The sequence below is a fragment of the Rhipicephalus sanguineus genome, chromosome 10 (genome assembly GCF_013339695.2).
Source record: "Rhipicephalus sanguineus isolate Rsan-2018 chromosome 10, BIME_Rsan_1.4, whole genome shotgun sequence".
In the NCBI taxonomy this organism is placed as follows: Eukaryota; Metazoa; Arthropoda; class Arachnida; order Ixodida; family Ixodidae; genus Rhipicephalus; species Rhipicephalus sanguineus.
In genome coordinates this window covers 13,061,297-13,079,455 of record NC_051185.1, presented here as the reverse complement: position 1 = coordinate 13,079,455, position 18,159 = coordinate 13,061,297, and the positions used below count along the sequence as shown (strand labels likewise).

Here is an 18,159-nt window from a genome sequence, read left to right as displayed (position 1 = left end):
TCGAAGCATGTCGTCGACTTGCTCGGTGATTACACGGCGTTCTGTGGGAGATACGCGATATGGACGTTGCCGCAGTGGCAGGTGGGCGCCAGTATCGATGCCGTGCGTAACGGCCGAAGTGCGGCCGAGAGACGTTTGAGCGACATCGAAAGAAGAGCGAAATTCTTCCAACAGGTCCAGAAGCTGGGAACGCTGGACCTGCGTAAGGTTGTCAGCTATGGTGGAAGCAAACACGTCAGCGGGTGATGAACCAGACATCGAAACAGCACTGAGCGTACTGGAACTGCGGCCGTGCGTGTGATCGGGTTCGTCCATAACTTGTGCGTCTTCGAGGGGTTCCACGCTGCCGAGACATTCCCCTCGCACCAACGTAACACTGTACGGGGAGGGGTTGACTACACAAAAATCACAGCATATCCACGGAGTGAATGATGATGAGTGGGCGAAGCTGCGGAGGTTCATCGGTAAACCGTGAATCTTCCGTGAATTCTGCCCAGTACATCATCACCGACGTGAGATCGGGCGCGTTTATACTAAAGGTTCGATGAGTTATGACGACTTGCAGCTCACTTTAATTTTACATGTACGCTGTGAATTTTCATTGTTTAGAAAACCATTGCTTTAGAAAACACCTTGCGTCTTTCGTTAAGCAGCTGGCGTCTTTTTCGTTTTGCTTTAGAAACATCTGGCGTTCTTTCGTTTTGTTTTTACAAAACATCTGGCGTCTTTCGTTGGTTTATTTCATCAATCAACGGCGTTTTGAACAAAATTTTTATTGTTTAATCACGCACAGGAGAAATCTCACCAGGCACTACCTTGGAGGTAAACAATGGCTGCTAATGGGAATGAGAGACAGAAGAAGTCGGCTTTTAGCTAACACTTACACTTCTACAGAGACAGAAGAATTCGGCTTTTAGTTAACGCGCACGCTGCGAATTTTTTATTGTTCAACAACGCACAGGAGAAATCTCCCACCGGCACCACCTTGGAGGTCAAAGGGTAAGACTTGTTACTCACTACTACTAGCACGACGAGGGACGAACGGGTGCCGCCTTAAGGAGCTTCGCCCCTAAAAATAGAGGTGCTTCCCTGAGTGATTTGAACGGTCGCGAAAGGCACCAGCAAGCCTTTCCTCGTGCAAATACGGTCGTATGGCGAGAGGAGTGCAACGGTGTCGGATAGACTGGCGCAATAGACGGACACCGCCGTTGACGAGTTTGCAGGCAATTTGATGTCGTCTTTGACGAGTACCTTGCTCGCAGCCGATGGACTGTCTTCCGGCGTCAAATTAGAGAACGGTGACAGCTCTATTTCGGCTGGTGCGCAATGAATGACGGCGTCGTGGCGGGAGAGAAAATCCCATCCGAGGATGACGTCGCGAGAGCACGCAGGAATTATGATCAGTTCGACGGCGTACATAGCGTCCTTAATCATGACGCGGGCTGTGCACACCGCTGTAGGGTGAATACGTTGGGCGCTGGCTGTACGGAGGGAGAGCCCGGAAAGTGGCGTCGTCACTTTGCGCAGTATTCGGCTAAGCTTTGCGTCCATAATGGATACAGCGGCTCCAGTGTCGATAAGGGCAGATGCACGAACACCGTCCACAAACACGTCTATCACGTTCGATGGGCTTCGCTGAGGGCTTTCGCAGTTCGATCGCGTCGCAGCCCTTGCCTCGTGGACTGCGACGACTAGTTTTCCTGGTCGCGTGGGACCAGACGTGGCCGCATCGGGGACAGTGAGCGGCGTCGTGGTGACGGTGAACGGCGGGTAGAGGGCGCTGGGCGAGGCGGCGGTGACATAGGCTGCGGTGAATCGTAATACGGGCGGCTCGACTGGCTTGGCATGGCTGAGGCGACTTGAGGCGACTGCACGCGATTGCAATAGCGGGCGACGTGACCGGCGCAACCGCACGCAAAGCGGATGGGGCGGTTGTCGGAAGTACGCCATCGGTTCGCCGGGGTGGGTCCCATCCATGGCCGAAGACGCGGTGGACGGGGTGGCGGCTGATAGGACTGCATGGTGGGCTGCAGTCGTGGCCTAGGAATGACGTCGGCCTACGCAGCCGGCACACTCGCCTGGAAGGCCTGTGGTCTGGCGACGACTTCGGCGTAAGGATGTGGGGCAGACACAGGGATCGCTGGGGGTGGCCTGGCTACAACTTGCGCGTAACTGAGTGGCGCAAGCGCCGGAGGTGGCTGGTGGTATTCCGGCATGACCTCCGCGATTTCCTGTTGAATAGCGCGGCGTAAGGGAGGCAGCAGTGTGGTCGACGGCTGTTCAACATGCTGCGACTGCGGCAAGGTCAGTAGAGAAAACTGGCGGGCAATTTCCTCGCGCACAAATGACTTGACCTCGGCGAGCGAGCAAGCCCGAGTGATCGGAAATGTCTGACAAGCCAGCGAGGTCGGCGTCGCGTGATGGAGGTCGACGGGTCAGCAACCGCTGCCGGCGCAGCTCCTCGTAGCTTTGGCAGAGCGTGATCACCTCTGTCACGGTACGAGGGTTCTTGGCGAGCAGCATGGTGAAGGCATCGTCGTCGATGCCTTTCATAACGTGTCGGATCTTGTCAGACTCAGACATGGTTACATCGGCCTTCTTGCACAAGTCGAGGACGTCTTCGATGTAACTGGTAAACGACTCACCGGTCTGCTGAGCTCGTTCACGTAAACGCTGTTCGGCTTGCAGTTTACGTACGGCAGGTCGGCCAAACACGTTGATGATGGCGGTCTTGAAATCAGACCACGTGAGGAAGTCGGTTGCGTGGTTGTTGTACCACAGGCTGGCCACACCCGCGAGGTAGAAAACCAGGTTGCTCAGCTTTCCTGCCTCGTCCCATTTGTTGGGTACGCTCACGCGCTCGTATATCGCGAGCCAGTCCTCCACGTCAGTGCCATCCGCGCCGGTGAATATAAGAGGGTCGCGGATGCGGGGGGAACCGGAGCATGGTGTCGGTACAGGGGGAAGCGTTTGCTGGGCGGCGTCTTGAGGCATGGTAGAGGGCACGGTACGGGATCGAAGCGCCAGGGGCATCGAACGGACCGAAGCTGGTTGGACGGCGCAGCACTCTCCACCAAATGATAAAGGCGTTTATTTACGGCACTAGTCGACGAAGCACAACGGCGACAGTCAAGACAGAGCGCGGACTCCGAGCGCGAGGAGCATGCTGTCAGAGAAGAGCCGAAGGGGACGACCCATTAGAAAGCGCTCGAGAGGGCGACCCATTACAAACTTCCAACGCTTCGCTACAATATATATATATATATATATATATATATATATATATATATATATATATATATATATATATATATAGTCAGGTAGATCCGCCGTGAGAAGTCACAACGTTGTTTATTTCGACGTTTCAGCCAGAGTCTGGCCTTCATCAGGAATGAGGGTACAGTTCGTTGGTGCTCAGCTTTATACAATCTGAAAGAAAAGAGGATATGCGCAAAAAAAAAAAAGCACATGAGGTAGATTTCCCCCCCCCCTTTTTTTTTTCTCCGGCCGCCCCCTGTCCGCGGCTTGCATATCCTTCCCTCCATTAACGCATTGTTCCCGACCAGGCGGCGCCGCGTGGCTCCGGCGGTGCGGTGTGGGGAAAAAAGGAGCTTTTTTAAGAAGCTAAGCCTTTAACTACTCAGTGCCACGGTGATGTCTCGTCCCCGAAAGGGGGGCACCGTGTATTGCCGCAAAGGCTAGCAAGCGGGCGCAATGTCAATTTTGGCCCGCTCCTGGATTCCGCAGTGGGGGGCTCCTGATTGTGCAAATGGGTGCTGCGGGAAATGTCATGCTTGGCACAATTGATTGGTTAGTAAGGTAGAAACCGAAACACCAGGCGGCGCCGCGTGGCTCCGGCGGTGCGGTGTGGGGAAAAAAGGAGCTTTTTTAAGAAGTTAAGCCTTTAACTACTCAGTGCCACGTGGACGTCTCGTCCCATATATATATATATATATATATATATATATATATATATATATATAATATATATATATATATATATATATATATATATATATATATATATATATGTGTGTGTGTGTGTGTGTGTGTGTGTGTGTGTGTGTGTGTGTGGTCTTTTCTTGAGTCTACTCACTTACGGGAAATAACAAGTTTTTAAGTAAGTTCACATACTACAGTATAGCACAGGAAGGAGACAACTTAACATTCACATCTCCCTTTAGATGACTGATGTATATGTAACCAAATTGGCACTAGTGATCAGGGAGAACAGTTAGTATACAGCATACATAGAATTTATATCTTGTCTTAATTTACACTTCCAACGGAATCGACCGTTTCCGAATTCTTTGCTCAGGAGGATGTAACATCCGGGCCCAATGAAGAAGAGAAAGCTCCAGTTGGAGGTGCCCTCTTGTGTTGGCCAAACGAAGGCAAGGTAGAGTTCCAGAACTACTCCGCCTCCTACCGTCCCGGTGTTCTGCCCAACGTTCTCAGCAATGTCACATTTGTGGTGAATCCTAGCGAAAAGGTGAGTCCTCACACCTGACGATGTCTGAACGACCTCAATCACCACAGCGTATTTCTTCGCACTAGAATCACTACGGTATTACTTACTTGCAAAGCGTCAAAGCAGGGATTGCGATCACAAGTGACTGTCGAATTTAGCGTACTATGACTGAATGCTGTAAGAGGGCCTGAAAGGTGCATTCTCTAGCTAACACGTCAATTTGTTACGTTTCCGGACCACGTTAACCATTTAAATTACATTATGTGTTTTTCTTTGTTTTTTAAATGCGAAGCATTTCTTAGCGAACTTCTGCGACTTTGGCCGTATCTATCTATCTATCTATCTATCTATCTATCTATCTATCTATCTATCTATCTATCTATCTATCTATCTATCTATCTATCTATCTATCTATCTATCTAGCCGCCTACGACTTCGTGCTCTCCTCGTCGCTTGGTTAATCGAATGTGCACCAAAATTGGTATGGCGTAACATGACTGTATGACGAACATAAATGACAAGTCATAACATGAAAATCATGACACGAATGTCATGTACAGCATGATTTACATGCTACGCTCATGGTGCGCTGGCGGCCGTTTCGCTAGCTTGATATACACCAAAATTGGTATCTTGTGACGTGACTGTGTGACGAACATAAATAACACGAGTTAACATGAAAATCATGACACGCATGTCATGTACAGCATGACTTACGTGCCACGCTCTGGGGCGCTGGCGGCCGTTTCGCTAGATTGATATGCACCGAAATTGGTATCTTGCGACGTGACCGTGTGACGAACATAAATAACACGAGTTATCATGAAAATCATGACACGCATGTCATGTACAGCATGACTTACGTGCGACGCTCATGGGGCGCTGGCGGCCGTTTCGCTAGATTGATATACACCAATATTGGTCTCTTCCGACGTGACCGTGTGACGAACATAAATAACACGAGTTATTATGAAAATCATGACACGCATGTCATGTACAGCATGACTTACGTGCCACGCTCATGGTGCGCTGGCGGCCGTTTCGCTAGCTTGATATACACCAAAATTGGTATCTTGCGACGTGACCGTGTGACGAACATAAATAACACGAGTTATCATGAACATCATGACACGCATGTCATGCACAGCATGACTTACGTGCCACGCTCATGGGGCGCTGGCGGCCGTTTCGCTAGATTGATATGCACCGGAATTGGTACCTTGCGACGTGACCGTGTGACGAACATAAATAACACGAGTTATCATGAAAATCATGACGCGCATGTCATGTACAGCATGACTTACGTGCGACGCTCATGGGGCGCTGGCGGCCGTTTCGCTAGATTGATATGCACCGAAATTGGTATCTTGCGACGTGACCGTGTGACGAACATAAATAACACGAGTTATCATGAAAATCATGACACGCATGTCATGTACAGCATGACTTACGTGCGACGCTCATGGGGCGCTGGCGGCCGTTTCGCTAGATTGATATGCACCGGAATTGGTATCTTGCGACGTGACCGTGTGACGAACATAAATAACACGAGTTAACATGAAAGTCATGACACGTATGTCATGTACAGCATGACTTGCGTGCCACGCTCATGGGGCGCTGGCGGCCGTTTCGCTAGATTGATATGCACCGGAATTGATTTTGCGCGACGTGACTATGTGACGAACATAATAACACGAGTTAACATGAAAATAATGACACGCATGTCATGTACACCATGACTTACGTGCCACGATCATGGCGCGCTGGCGGCCGTTTCGCTAGCTTGATTTACCCGGGAATTGGTTTTGCGCGACGTGACTGTGTGACGAACATAAAAACACGAGTTAACATGAAAATCATGACACGCATGTCATGTACAGCATGACTTACGTGCCACGCTCATGGGGTGCTGGCGGCCATTTCGCTAGCGTGATATACACCAAAATTGGCATCTTGCGACGTGACCGTGTGAGGAACATAAATAACACGAGTTAACATGAAAGTCATGAAACGTATGTCATGTACAGCATGACTTGCGTGCCACGCTCATGGGGCGCTGGCGGCCGTTTCTCTACCTTGATCGACCCCGAAGTTGGTATTGCGCGACGTTACTGTGTGACGAACATAAAGAATAGGAGTTAATATGAAAACCATCACACGCGTTTTCCTCAAAGACATACAAGACGATGTATGCAGCTCTTTGCTGGCTGCTTCGCATTACATCGATTCCCACAATGCGTGGGATCTGCCGGCTTTTTTTTATTCTTGTGTATCCCTGTATTGAATTAGTGTTTGATACACCCATCTGTAGCTTCCACCCTGACCCAGTGTATTTCGAACGATAATGGCACCTGTAACGGGTCCAGCTAATAGGCCTGTCACATGGGGTACCTGCGGTTGCAATCGTGCTCAGCCGGGATTCTATCTCTTTATCACAGTTGGCTTGCTCGCGCAGGATAAGGGATAGAACCAATCGCGATTAAGAAATTCGATGCCGGTTGGACTCAAATGAGATTCACTGCATCCACTGTGACAGCGTTACGATATTGATGCACAGGCGCTAAGGAGAAAACATCAACTTGACCCTGAAGATGTGGGACAATCAATGCACCCAAATAGGAAATTTCCACTTTCGTAGGAGAAGCAGCATGACGCGCGTTTGCAGGAGAACTGCTGGTTTAAGCTGGGAATGAAAGTCACTTTATTTTGCTGCCTTGCCGCAACGAGGGAATCTTCAGCTTCTCTTTTGCAACCGTGGACAGCTCCGGCATTCTTAAATACATCGCTTAAATAGAAGAGTCTTGCATTTTCTTAAAATTTATTTCTTCTATGGCGCCTACCTTTCAGGGATATCAACTTAAAAATTTAGTTGGACCTTCCCGCCTTTTCCGCAAGATTACGTTGTGTTTGATAAAAGATGTTTGAACATCTTTGATAGAACGTGCGTAGTCCGCTGCAGTGGTGCAGTGGTTACGGTGCTCGGCTGCTGACCTGAAGGATGCGGGTTTGATCCCGGCCGCGCCGGTCGCATATTGACGAACGCGAAATGCTGACGGCCCGTGTGCTGCGCGATGTCAGTGCACGTTAAAAAACACCAGATGGCCGAAATTTCCGGAGTCCTCCACTTCGGCCTGCCTCTTATCCTAACGTGGGCTTGGCACGTAAAAATCCACTCAATATAATGTATATTATAGAACGTGTGTTGCTTTGGGCGCAGCCGTGCTCTTCTTTTCAGCGCATTCATGTTGCCTTCCACTGCAAAAATGCAAGCCCTCTACTACAAATAACGTTCAGTGCCTAAAGGCGCCGGTCATGCGCCTGCAACACATTGGTCTACGTCTGAAATATACGTTTGCCTCAATATTTCAAGTCTGCTTTCAGGAAGAAGCGCAGCATGACAGTACTAATTGACAATTTCAGATCGGTGTTGTCGGGCGCACGGGGGCTGGCAAATCATCACTTGTGCTCGCTCTACTACGCATGCTCAAAGCATCAGAGGGCTGCATCCTCATCGACAACGTGGACATCGCAGGAGTTCCGCTCAAGCTACTGCGTCGAAGCATCACTGTCATACCTCAGGTAACTTCCAACGGAAACTGGGGGGGGGGGGGGAATAATAAGAAGATCTCTACCGAAAGAGCCTTCCGCATCAGCCTTGGCAGTGTTAATTCTTACCCATGCATTATTGCCTCAATCTATGCGGCACACCCCATATAATGTACCGTAGCACGAAAGGCGCGTCAAAAGATTGGCACAAGCATGGCAGACCTGGGGAGCTGGAACTTACCTAGGATAGGATGGAACAATTAATAACTACACAGTCCTTGTCTTTCTGTGTACCCATATTCTGTGTGCTTCCATCAGGGATGGGTCACAAAAATAAGGAAGACACACGCAAAGAGCTACACTGCTATAGTTGGATACAACTTAAAAAGTCCGGAGAGGCACCGCTCAGACGGCTGAAGCGCGGCAGGCGATCGCCTCCGCGACTAAAGAAATAGTCCCACTCATGCACTCGGCAGTGTTCCCCGAAGGCGCGGTCACCGGCAGTCGGGCTCGTGAGGTCAGTCAAGAGTGCGCGCCCGTTGGTGCAGGCTTGTGTACATCCGCCTTTGAGGAGGAAATGCCACGGACTTCTAAAGTTGTATCCGACTATAGTTTACACAGCTATTTATGTAATTTCTGTCGAAAAAGTACGACGTGTAGGAAATATGTAGGAATTAGTCTTCCGTAAGACGGCTCGCTGCACACAACTAATTACATTTTCATGACATGATTATCAAGCAGCTTCGTTGTGGTTTCATTTCGATTGTTGCTTCTGTTATATGCACCTGTACTCTGTTGTGGCTCTCAGGACCCGAGCCTTGTCAGGGGAACGCTGCGCATGAACCTGGATCCTACAGACTCGCATTCGGACCAGGAAATATGGGCGTGCCTGGAAAGAGCCCACTTGGCGAAGCAAGTCTCCAACGATCCCAAAGGACTGCTGCTCGAGACGGCTGACGGCGGCAGTAACCTGAGGCAAGTAGTTTAATGTAGAGCAGTCTAAACGGACCAGTATACGAAGAAAGCCATCGCATAGTTGGCGCTATTAACAGCTTTAGCACGACTCTTCTCGCCCTTTAACTTATAGCCCTTAAAAGGTGAGTTTAGGCACTTTTAGAATGAAGGCGAACAGCGTCCATCCGTAATCACGCAGTTCCAAGCGAAACAGCGGCCGAGCTTCCCCGCTAGGCCGAGAGAGAGCGCCACCACGACAGCTAATAGGAAGGCGCCGGCTTGGTCTTTTCGGCCATAGACGCCGCTGAGGAGGCTCGCCGAGAACGACAGCACGCACTCGCCCGAGAACGGCAGCGCCGACGAAGAGCGAATCCCACCGTCAGGGCTAAGCGAGCAAATATAAACGCATGAGAAACACTGGGACAGGACGTGCATTGCACTTCCCCAGCGTTCACGTAGAGTGGAGCTGTCCACAATTTTTTGCTTTCGTGACCAAGAGTGCATGCCAATGGCACGCTTACATAACGGTAAAAGAGGAATAAATAAATTATCCAGATTTTCTCCTTCAAAGTGAATTCTGTTTACTACGTGTTGAAGACAGTACAGGGTTTTGGGCTTATTTTTACGTTCTTCAGTTATTTAACGTACACGGGATGATCTTTATTGGAGAGCGCTTTGCGTTCCGACCTCATCGCGATGCGGCCTCCGCGGAGGGAATCGAACGTGCGACCTCACGCACGGAAGCCGGACTCCACTGCCCCTGTGTCACAGCGGCTGGCCAGGGTTCACTGTGAGTCTCCGTGACCTCTCAGCAAGGCCCTCAGCAAGAGTATTGGTATCAATGTTGGCGGATGTTTGGTTTGTGAATGATCCCTCAGTTTTCCTTATAGATAAAGAATACACGTTTCTTGATAGTTGGTGCACTTGGCGTTGATATTTTGGTGTTTCGTGGCAATGTGCTGTTTGTATCACATTGACACGTTTTATGGCTTTGTAGTGTTAGGTTTGCAACTTCACAGCGCTCCAGATAGCCTGTTTACGTATGCGCTACTGGTTCATGTGTGTGGATTTGTGAGCTTTCGTCAATAAACATTTAGTTGTAAGTCCAGCGCTTGTCCTGTCTGGTTCTTCTTCTTCACTCTCTTCGTTTTTTTCGCTGGTTTCCCCCTCCTAATAGCATAAATAGACTCGCCCAGCAAGCTACATTATTGTGTTTCGCTTTGAGGTTCACCGCGATGCAAGATATATATCGGGGTGAGATTGTCCACCATACTAAAGTATATATAACACCGACAAACAGTGGCCTCGAGAGAGCATTTGGAATATAGTGTCTTAAGTCTTACGGTGTAACCTTAAGAGACAGGAAGAGAGTAGAGTGGCTCAGGGAACAAACGGGGGTTAATGATATCATAGCTGAAATCAAGAAGAAGAAATGGATATGGGCCGGGCACGTAGCACGTCGGCAGGATAACCGGTGGTCATTAAGGGTAACTGACTGGATTCCAAGAGATGGCAAACGCGTGAGGGAAAGACAGAAAATTAGGTGGATAGATGAGATTACGAAGTTTGTAGGTATAACGTGGCAGCAGAAAGCACAGGACCGGGTTGATTGGCAGAACATAGGAGAGGCCTTTGCCCTGCAGTGGGTGTAGACAGGCTGATGATGATGATAATGATGGAAAAACGGGGGGCGCTGTACTTTCACAGAACCAGAAAGCCGCCTAGGATGAAGGATATAACTGCGAAATAGAATGGCGACGGCTAGTGGGTTGAGGCCACCAATTTCGGTACGTGCCTGGGCGTATCCGTGTTCCGAGTGGTCCGTTTGTTTGGGGCTCACCAAGGCCTCTTCGGCAAGCACTCTCAAATCATGGATGGTAGTTTACCACTGTCACTCAGGAGAATGGTATATAACAGCTGCATCTTACCGGCACTCACGGAGCAGAAAGGCTTACAGAGAGGGTTCAACTTAAATTGAGGACGACGCAGTGATCCATAGAAAGGAAAGTGATAGGTGCAACCTTAAGGGACAAGAAGAGAACAGAGTGGGTCAGGGAACAAACGGGTGTTAAGGACATCTTAGTCGAAATCAAGAGAAAGAAGGACGTGGGCAGGCCATGTAGCGCGTAAGCAAAATAACGTTCGTCATTAAGAGTAACTGATTGGATCCCAAGAGAAGGCAAACGCGTGATGGTGAGACAAAAAATTAAGTGGACAGATGAAACTAAGAAGTTTGTGGATATAACTTGGCAGCAGAAAGCACAGGAGCGGGTTGATTGGTGGAGCATGGGAGAGGTCTTTGCCCTGCAGTGGGCGCAGTCAGGCTCATGATGACGAAGGCCTCTTCATGCGAGTTTCATAGATAAGATCGCCTGTCAGGTTCTAGCTCTTTTTTGTATGACGCCCTTGGCGAGCACCGTCATCCGCTGCCCCACCCCATTGACTGCCCTAGGTTCCACTGGTTGACCCTTTGGCGTCCTGCAGGATTTCTCAAAGTATGCAGAATAATGACGTGCTCTATACGAAATTTCTTGTGCAAATGCTCCGGGCCTTCATCGCAACATGGTGCGTTCTTCAGCGCAATACTCAAATATATCGCGGGGAAGTTATCGCCTGTAAGAGATCTATCTTAATTATCCTGATGTATTTATTTTTATAGATGTCTTGCGACCCATGGTTATTTGTGGAGCGAAGCTTCACGGACACTTAGAGATGTGACCCCTGTCTTTTTAATGCACCTGATTTGCCTTGGTGTGCAACTACCCTCCACTCGGATTCTTGGTTGCAGCGTGGGCCAGCGCCAGCTGGTGTGCCTCGCGCGGGCTCTGCTTCGCGGAACCAAGATACTCCTCCTGGACGAGGCCACGTCACAGATGGACGGAGACACCGACCAGCTCATCCAGGTGGCGCTGAGGGACGCCTTTGCGCAATGCACGCTCTTCACAATCGCGCATCGCATACACACCGTCCTCGACTACGACAGGTAAGGTCAGAAAATGCAATAATTGCAACGCTAGCATCGCCTTGACGCTTACGAGTTTATTATTAAGACGATAGTCTTAGATTCCTCATCAAACGCGAAAAGTGGTCGTCGGTGGCGGCGCCAACACGAAGCGATGCAAAAAAAATTATCATCATTGATGACGCCACTGTGACTTCATAATGGCGTCACTGTCTTCACATAACGTGACATCGTAACCCCAGAGATGATTATTACTACTACTACTGCTACTACTACTACTACTACTACTACTACTACTACTACTACTGCTGCTGCTGCTACTACTACTACTACTACTACTACTACTACTACTACTACTACTACTACTACTACTACTACTAACTTGACGTCTCATGGTTATGACACAGAAATGCGATGGCGTTACCATGTGACGCAGTGCGCCCGGGATCATGATGTGATTGCAGAGCCTCCAAGGTCGGCTGGAGGTACCGCTAAAGCCCAGCGCGTCAACAACACGGGTGTTATTTAATGCACCGTTAGGTTCTTCGCGGACGGAGGCCTTGAGCGAGTGAATTGACGACAAACTCTCCTGTACAGAACTGTTTATTAAGTCTTTCGGCTGCTGGTTGGAGGGACCCATATGGGTGGAATGTGTGGGCAGTGATAATCTGCCTTTAGTCTCTTCAACCTAGGAAAAAAATTGTCTGAATAAACTCAATTGATTTGAATTTAATTGAATAAATAGTACAGGTGATCGAGATTAGCTTGCAGTGTACCTAATGTATCCGTAAGCCGCAATGCTGTCTGTTGCTGCTCCTGTCGGTAGAAAATGTTCAGAAATTTGTTGCTTATCTTTGCAGGATACTCGTTCTCGAAGACGGCAAGGTCAAAGAGTTCAACTCCGTATCTCGGCTACTTTCAAATGAATCGTCTACATTTTTCAATATGGCTACCGAAGCTGGCATCCACAGTGCTCGAAGAGGGGAACTTGTCAGCAATTATTTGTGATAATCGCGTTTCACAGCGGCCTTTTAATCATCTGCATATCGTGTACAATCTGTGGGAGCCACGCCCATCGCCAGGCGGCTATCAAAGCGACACGTGCTGCGCACTGGCGCACTGGCTGGGTTCAAGAGCGGCAGCCGTAGCGCTGCCCGAACAATTGGTGGCGGACTCTCAAGAGTGGTGGACGCGGCAAAGATGTTGGTGTGTGTGCGGGTAGTGCGTGCCCGGCGCGGCGATGGTTAGGGGAAGGCGCGGGTGCCCCTGTGTTGCGCGTAGCTTTTTCTAGTTCAGTTGGTACTAATAAACACTTCTTTTTGTTGCAATAGCAATTATATGGACACTCTCGGCGTGTTTTTGCCGTCGCAGTCGCTGTCATGTTCCGTGTAATGTCCACATCGATAAGATGCCCCCGCGCATCGTATGTTCCACTCGCGGGCAAAAGCGCGCTAGCGGAGGCGACGAACGCGGCCGAAGCAGAGATCAAACGAGACGAACCATCTGCGTCGCTCGGAGGGCGCATGCGATAACATCACCCCGCGTGCGACGCCTGCCGTCGAATGCTGCTCAAGCAAGGAGGGAACGCCCCGCCTGTCTTGAGGGAGCGTAAAGGGACGCAGGAGTGTGTGTGTGTGTGTGGGAGGTTGCCGTTCGAGCAACAACTGTGAACTTTGATTCTAGGGGCGCTGTCGCGATCGCTGGCGCGCTCGCTATCTCGGCAGGCATCAGCGGATGGCTCGTATAGCCGTCTACGTGCTGCGCTCTTAACGCAAGGACACTGTGCGAAATCCGCATCACTCCCTAGAGTGGCCGTATTCTCTTAAACCAGCGTTTTTTAGAGTTACGTGAGACTGGATCCAGAAGAGTTAGCTGCCAGCTTTACTTCGCATAACATTACAATTTGTTGCTATCGCATTCATTGCTTCGCTGTTGCGGTGAAAGTGTTATCTTATAGTTAAACTAGCTATGGCCTTGGTTCTTGGGGCAGACGGCAACGAACCCCCTCATAGCCCATGCCATCTTTTGAAGAGAACATTTATTACAGTCTAATTTATTCTTACTTGTTAACATTCTTTACAAACAGGGATTGAATAGTGTGTATTCAGTTGACACTGCTTCAAGAGGAGCACCGCTACGATAAAATTCATTGTGTACCGAAGAAAGACGGGACGGACTAATCGGACTGCATTAAATTATATTTTCTCTTTATTTTGTTAAACGTACGCTCCTTGTGTACAATCCTCGCGCATTTTCATTGCGCCAACTACGCAAACCAAGCTTCTGGCATTGCGATATTATGTCGTCAACTGCTTAAAGGGGCCATGACACTCTATTGACGATCATAATCTGTGGTATGTGAGGTAATCCTTGTGCCTTCACGAATATGCTGTCGACGTTTTAGCGCATTAGGTTGAGCAGGTAAATTATAAGGATATATTACACGCAAGTGGCGCTCTCGTGAGCCTTGACATAACCAGCTGCTTGCTGTGCGAGCACTTGCAGTCCGGTGATGATTTTTTCCGTGATCAGCTGCGCATGCAATCGAGCTATTTTATATTTGTTCAGCTTGACATTGAAATTGAACGATTTAGAACGGCTTAAACTTATAGAAGACGAGGGCTGCGCTCCATGCAGCACATGAAGTCACACATGCCATGGCAAAATGGTGGTCGCTGGTTGTGGGAGGGGTTTATAATGTATAGCCGGCACCTTCTAGGGCTTATTTTGCACTGAAATATTATTTTACTGTTTATTTTTCATACACGTATGAGCACAATAAGTCCTTTACGTTTTTTTTGTTTTTTTTCTTTTTGCTGAAATCCGGAAATTCTTGAGTGACCGTGTCATTACCCTTTTAATGTTGTCATTGACTCCTTTACAAGCTTTACACTTGCCTCTAATGTAGGTAGTCAACGACAGATTATACACCCTGGTTACCCTCCCTTGAACTCTATGAATCCTTTCTTTATTCGCGTCGTTCGTACTTCTTTTCAGGCCCTTTTCTTTGTGTTTATGTAAGCTCTGCCAAGTTCAGGTTTCAGAGAAAGAGTAGAGAGCAAGCCTGCCCTAATAGAAACGCTATTAAAGAGGGGAAAAAAACTCAGACTCCCTTATGCGTTCGCCTAAGACGACTCGAAGGCGAAAGCCACGTTCCTCTTTTTCTTCTCAGTATATGTATCGATCCTCCCTCGCCCCCCTCCTAAAGCTTTCTGAAACTAACGTCGTTTTGCACTGCCTCCAGGATCGGAGACACTGCAAGCTTTCTGCACCTCACGTGGTTTTGCACTGCCTCCGTGAGAGAGAGAGAGAGAGAGAGAGAGAACAACTTTATTGTGGTCCGTTACAGACGTGGGGAAGAGCATCCCCCGCGCCCACCCGGCTATTCCCACGTGGGGACCGACAGGTCTAGCCTGTGGGCCCTGTCGCGGGCGTATCGGACGGCCAGGATTTGGTCTTGCGGCTTCGGGCTGTGCAGCATGGCTTCCCATCTGGGCTTGCTGTAGGTTGGGCCTAGCGACCCGCACTCCAAGAGCATGTGAGCTAGGGTAGCGACCTCCTGACCACATGCGGTGCAGGAGGCGTCAGGGTACTTATGCGGGTAGATTTCGTTAAGGTGTGCGAGTGACGGATACGAGTGTGTCTGCAATAATCGTAACGAGACCGCCTGAGCTCTATTGAGTTTGGGGTGAGGAGGTGGAAACTCTCTTCTGGCCATGTAATAATATTTGGTGACCTCGTTGTACGTGCTTGGGAATCTTTGTGTGCCCCGTCGAAGTCGGTTGTCGAGTCGTCGCCCGTAAGGTGAGCGGTGCGGTCAGTTAATGCGCGCGCCGCTTCGTGGGCGGACTCGTTGGGGTTGACGGCAACTCCCTCGATCGAGCCGACGTGTGCGGGGAACCAGTAAATGGTGCAGGTGTGAAACACGCTATTGCCACGGAGATTAAGAATACGGGCCGCTTGCTTAGCGATGCGACCTCTTTGAAATGCCTTGATGGCGGTTTTCGAGTCACTGTACACCTCCCCGCATCGATCGTCGATCAGGGCGAGGGCTATGGCGACTTGTTCTGCAATTTCTGGTTTCGAGGTTATGACAGTGGCGCAGTTGGTTACCGATCCGAGTGGATCTACGACTGCGACTGCGTATTTCTTGCCGTCCTTGTGCGCGGCCGCGTCGACGAAGCGTGCGGGTGCGCCGTTCTTGCCCAGTTGTTTCAGTAGGCACTTGGCCCTCGACGTTCTTCGCCCTTCGTTGTGGACAGGATGGATGTTGCGTGGGATCGGGGCGACCGTGATTTCTTCCAGCGCCGCTTTCGGTATTCGTGCATAGTCGTCGCCGCCGGAATCGCTGGTGGGGTTTAATCCTAATTCGGCGAGGATTCTTCGGCCGGTCGTTGTGCCAGATAGTCTTGCCAGTTGCGATCGTTCTTGAGCTTCGGCGATCTCGGCCGCCGAGTTGTGCACTCCGAGCTTGAGGAGGTTTTCAGTCCTGGTTCGGATCGGTAGACCTAGAGCCTTCTTGACCGTTTTCTTTACGATGGCGTCGAGTTTGGTCCACTCCGACTTTAGCCAGTTGTGCATTGACACCGCATAGGACAGGTGGCAAAGAGCGAAAGCGTTTACTAACCTCAGCAGATTGTCTTCTTTAAGTCCTCGATGCCTGCCGGAGATTCTCTTGATCAAGCGAAAAGCATTGTCAGTCTTGGCGGCAATTTTTTTAAGGCGGTGCCGTTGCCGCCACCGGATTCGATGAAGAAGCCGAGGATTCTGATGTTGTTGACCCTCGGAATTTCGGCTCCGTCGCTCGTGTGAAGGCGAATGTCGCTTTCTTCCACCGGCTTCCAACCCTTGGGTCTCGCTCCTCGCTCTTTCCTGTATAGCAGCAGTTCTGATTTTGTGGGCGAGCACCTCAGACCCGTCGGCCGGAGGTACAATTCTATCGTGTCGATGGCTTCTTGTAGGGCGTCTTGTACTTTGCCTTCGCTGCCGCTGGCGCACCAGATTGTGACGTCATCGGCGTATATGGTGTGCTTGATGCTGTCGATGTTGGCGAGTTTCTTGGAGAGGCCGATCATGCACAGGTTGAAGAGTACTGGGGAGATGACGGCGCCTTGAGGCGTCCCTCGGTGTCCCAATGTGACCTCTTCCGTGTGCAGGTCTCCGATGCGTAGTTTTGCTTTTCGCCCCGACAGGAAGGACCTGACGTAGTCGTAGAATCTGCGTCCCAACCCGAGACTTTCGATCGTCGCTAAGATGAATTCGTGCTTGACGTTGTCGAAAGCTTTTTCTAGGTCCAGACCGAGGATGGCCTTGGTGTCCCTGGAATATCCGTCCAGAATTTCGTGCTTGATGAGTTTCATCGCATCTTGCGTTGAGAGGCCGGCTCTGAAGCCGACCATGTTGTATGTGTAAACATTGTTGTCTTCGAGGTAGTCGTTTAGCTTGTTCAGGATCGCGTGTTCTGCCACTTTTCCCACGCACGACGTGAGGGCGATCGGTCGCAAGTTGTCGATGCTGGGAGCTTTGCCGGGTTTCGGAATAAGCACCGTGTTGGCAGTCTTCCATTCTTCCGGCACGTGGCCCCTGCTCCACGCTTCGTTGACAAAGTCGGTGAGCCGTTCGAGAGATGTGTCGTCGAGATTTCTTAAGGTTCTGTTTGAGATCCCGTCCGGCCCCGGGGCTGATTTTCGGTTGAGTGCTTGGACGACGCGTCTGATATCGGCTACCGTGAAAGCTTCGTCCATTTCGGGTAGCGGTGGGCCTCCGTACTCGGGGAAGACCACCCTATCCCCTTCTTCTTCGATTGGCATATACTTGGATACCAGTTGGTCAATGACTTCTTCCACCGGTTGGTTTCTGCATGCTTCGTGAAGCGCTCGGGCTAGGTTATGATTTTGATTAGATCTCGATCCTTTCTCGTCCAGGAGGTGTTTAATGAAGTTCCACGCTTTCCCGTTTCGGAGTTGGCCGTCAATCGATTCGCACAGCTCGTCCCATTGTTGTTTGCAAAGGGTGTCGCAGTGCGCCTCGATTTTTTTGTTTAGGGTGGATATCCTTTTACGGAGTCTCCGGTTGTGTCTTTGCTCCTGCCAGCGTCGAGCGATAGATTCTTTGGCCTCCAACAGGTGCGCCAATCTGCTATCCATCTTTTCGATGTTGAGGTCTGTCTTGACTATCTTGGTGGCCGTCTCGATGTCCCGACGAATGCTCTTGCACCAGCCTTGAA

At 50.0% G+C, this 18,159-nt stretch overlaps 1 protein-coding gene across 1 annotated transcript in view; it reads left to right on the top strand.

The window, feature by feature from the left end:
• Window positions 1-12,941, top strand: part of LOC119372355 (ATP-binding cassette sub-family C member 2-like) — a 28,399-nt gene extending 15,458 nt beyond the window's left edge. Inside the window, exons 6-10 of the mRNA XM_049419873.1 lie at window positions 4,319-4,492; window positions 7,892-8,050; window positions 8,826-8,992; window positions 11,760-11,954; window positions 12,794-12,941. Coding sequence (XP_049275830.1) covers window positions 4,319-4,492; window positions 7,892-8,050; window positions 8,826-8,992; window positions 11,760-11,954; window positions 12,794-12,941 — 843 coding nt within the window. The remainder of the gene's footprint in view (window positions 1-4,318; window positions 4,493-7,891; window positions 8,051-8,825; window positions 8,993-11,759; window positions 11,955-12,793) is intronic.
• The last annotated feature ends 5,218 nt before the right edge of the window (window positions 12,942-18,159 follow it).